Source organism: Mesitornis unicolor, unplaced genomic scaffold (genome assembly GCF_000695765.1).
Source record: "Mesitornis unicolor isolate BGI_N332 unplaced genomic scaffold, ASM69576v1 scaffold37385, whole genome shotgun sequence".
Classification (NCBI taxonomy): Eukaryota; Metazoa; Chordata; class Aves; order Mesitornithiformes; family Mesitornithidae; genus Mesitornis; species Mesitornis unicolor.
Window position 1 is genome coordinate 1 of NW_010186821.1, and position 3,044 is coordinate 3,044.

The 3,044-nt window shown below is 41.1% G+C and overlaps 1 protein-coding gene across 1 annotated transcript; it reads left to right on the plus strand.

The window, feature by feature from the left end:
• Nucleotides 1-579: 579 nt before the first annotated feature.
• Nucleotides 580-2,260, plus strand: LOC104541252 (cytosolic non-specific dipeptidase-like; the record flags this gene model as incomplete). Its single annotated transcript, XM_010185256.1, has 3 exons — nucleotides 580-721; nucleotides 1,345-1,492; nucleotides 1,941-2,260. Coding segments are annotated over 3 exons (360 nt in total), but the record flags the coding sequence as incomplete, so codon positions are not given.
• Nucleotides 2,261-3,044: the final 784 nt, after the last annotated feature.

Consider the following 3,044-nt stretch of genomic DNA (forward strand, 5'->3'; position numbering starts at 1 on the left):
AACAGATTTAATAAAATAATAATAATAAAAATTAATAACAGTATTAAATATAAAATATAAAATATAAAATAGAGTTTTACTTGGCCAATATAGGGGGAAAATAGGCCTTGGGAGTGGAATGTCAGATGAGGCTATCTTGGAGTGGCAGGCAAAGTAAGGCTGTTCCCAGCAGACTTATCAATGTGATGCTTATGGTATGGAGTAATTTTCATTGGCCAGACTGGTGTCAGCTTGGGGTCAACAGCCCTGGGTTTCTGCTTTCTCCGGCCTCTGCACCTGTTTCTCAAGACTGTTAAAGACCTTGATTATCACATACCAGTGCTAGCCAAAAAGTAAAACAAAGCATCTTCTCATTTTGTTCCCATGAAATAGATTGTAATTCTTGCAGGATTGCAGCTTTACTGAATAGAAAACTGACTTTCAAATTCTGCCCCAGCAAACCAGGACAAATAGTAAAAGGAAAAAGTATTGCTGCACAGTAGTAGTGACCTGCAAGTCCCTAAGATGCTTTTAATTTAGTCTTTACCAGTGGTCATACAAGTGCTAACAGTAGATGAGATCATTCAATCTTTCTTATAGGTTGAAGACTACGTGAGCAAAAAGTTTGCAGAGCTGCAGAGCCCAAACAAATTCAAAGTATACTTAGGCCATGGTGGAAAACCCTGGGTGTCAGACTTCAATCATCCGCACTACCTGGCTGGCAGGAGGGCTATGAAGACAGGTCAGTGGGTTTTCCACTTGGGTTTGGGAGGACTAGAATGCTCTTGTCTAGCACCTCAAGAAATACTGAGGTCATGTTTGCAGAATATTTAGTGTTTTGCACTTATCTAATACATTATGCTCACTAAATGACAATGCATGTCATGTGCAATCCTTAAACTCAAGTCTGAAATACAGAAAGGAAAGAAACTATCAGGCTCACTCCTACTACACTGGAACAAGTCCATTGGCATTGATTTGCTTTTGCATAAGTATGAGACTGTCAGTTCAGGTCCCTTGCTTTACCAAAGCCCTCAAAGCTTAGTCATCCTAGCATGCCTCTTAATCAGTTATACTAGGGCAATTAGAGCAAATATAACTTGTGTTGGAGTACAAACAGGCTTTCAGATGAAGCATTATTTGTGTAACTGTTTGAACTGAGCTCTGAAAGTGCCAATACTCCAGCACTACATCTAGAGGGAGGAAGCTCCACAGCTCTGTGGCCTGTGCAGGCTGGCTGATTAAAATGGAGCAGGATTTAGCCAGCACCTGGTACAGATCTGATTGGAACTTGATGGCTTAAGTAAGGATTTGTTGGAAAAACAAATACGCCTCTAAACTGACTAGAGTATCACTTCTTTCTAGTTTTTGGAGTTGAACCAGACCTGACGAGGGAGGGAGGAAGCATTCCTGTTACCCTTACTTTTCAAGAAGCAACTGGCAAGAATGTCATGCTGCTTCCTGTTGGAGCTGCAGATGATGGTGCCCACTCTCAAAATGAGAAGCTAAATAGGTAAGAGAATATTTATCCCTGTGCCAAGCTGAGTTTACTGTGAGTCTTGGCACATTTTATGAAAATAACCAAGAAGAATTGAGCTTTTGCTTTTCTGTAGTTTTCTGGAAGGCAAAGTGCCATTTCTCCCTAGCAGAGAATGACTGGATGGGTAACTAGTCTGTAGCTGCATCTTGATCTTGCTACTGCTTCTGGTTTCAAGCATATAAGTTTTTATACTTTTTCAGTTTTTATACTTTGATCTCCAAGCTTGGCTGCCCCCTACACCAAAGGTGGCATTTTTTTATTGCCAGGGAAGATGCAGGGAGATTGGGAGTGGTGCCTATTGCCTCCAAGAGTAATGCCTGTAGTGTCAGTTGCATGCATAGAACCGATACTGCAAAAAGCACAGCTGGTAGAAATACAGCTTAAAATAAGACTATGCTAATGGTGGCTGTCTTCTTTCCAGGTACAACTACATCCAGGGGGTGAAGATGCTTGGTGCATACCTCTATGAAGTATCCCAGCTGAAAGACTAACTTAGACACCTTGCCTTCTGGCTTATGGATCAGAACTCTGAATTTTCTTACTAAATGTCACCAATCACCAAGTTTTCTATGGCTCCCCTCTTCCACCATCACTCCACTGCTTTGGTGGGGGAGAGGGAAGCATGCAGTTCCACTTGACAAAGAACATGGTATACAAAAAAATTCTTTAAATGCTTACTTAAAATGACACAGACTATTCCTGATCTGGCCAGCAGTCCTGAACTGCATCTTTGTCCACTCTGTATCACTTTGAAGTTGTGGTTTGCTGTATTCATCTGCTTTTCCTGTAAAGCAGGAGGAACAGTTTGTCAACTGCTGCTCTTAAGCAACCACATTAGTTGCAGAACTGCCAGCCAAGTTTAAGGTTCTTATTCCTGGGTATGTTCTGGAAGTAAGCAGTCAAAGTGACAGATTATGTGGTTACACTGAACTGTGTTCAAGCTGTAGTGAGGTACCTACCTTGCTGAGCGATTTGGTAGTTTGTCTCTTACGGTTTATGACTGCCTGCAGGTTTCAATTAACAGTGAATTAGGTTGGGACAAAATTCACTGGTAATGACTACTGGCCATCTTTTTGTAAAGCTGCCTTTGTACTTGCTAAAAAGGACAATAAATAATCATGCTCTAGAGTTTGGCTCTTGATCTTTAAGGATTAAATAATGATTTGGTAGTAGAAGTAACTTGAGGTAACTTGGAGGAGCTCTTCTATGGCTATAGAGGCAGGTGAGCAACATAGCAACACAGATTTTACTTCCTGGGAATACAAATTTTTATTCCTTAGTCTCTAGCTCCATAACAGCTTGTTGGCTTGAAATGCATGTTGCTAAATCCTGTTCTCCTGAGAGAAAACAAGGTCAGAAAATACTACATCTGGGCTCTGTTAGCCAGGTCATCACATTGTAGCACAACTGATGATACTGCAAGGGAGTGGGTGGAATCTGTAAGCATAAGTGGGGAGAGAAGAGCATCACTCACTGCAACTACTCACTGACATCCACATCAACTATCTTTTGGAAATATTCAATT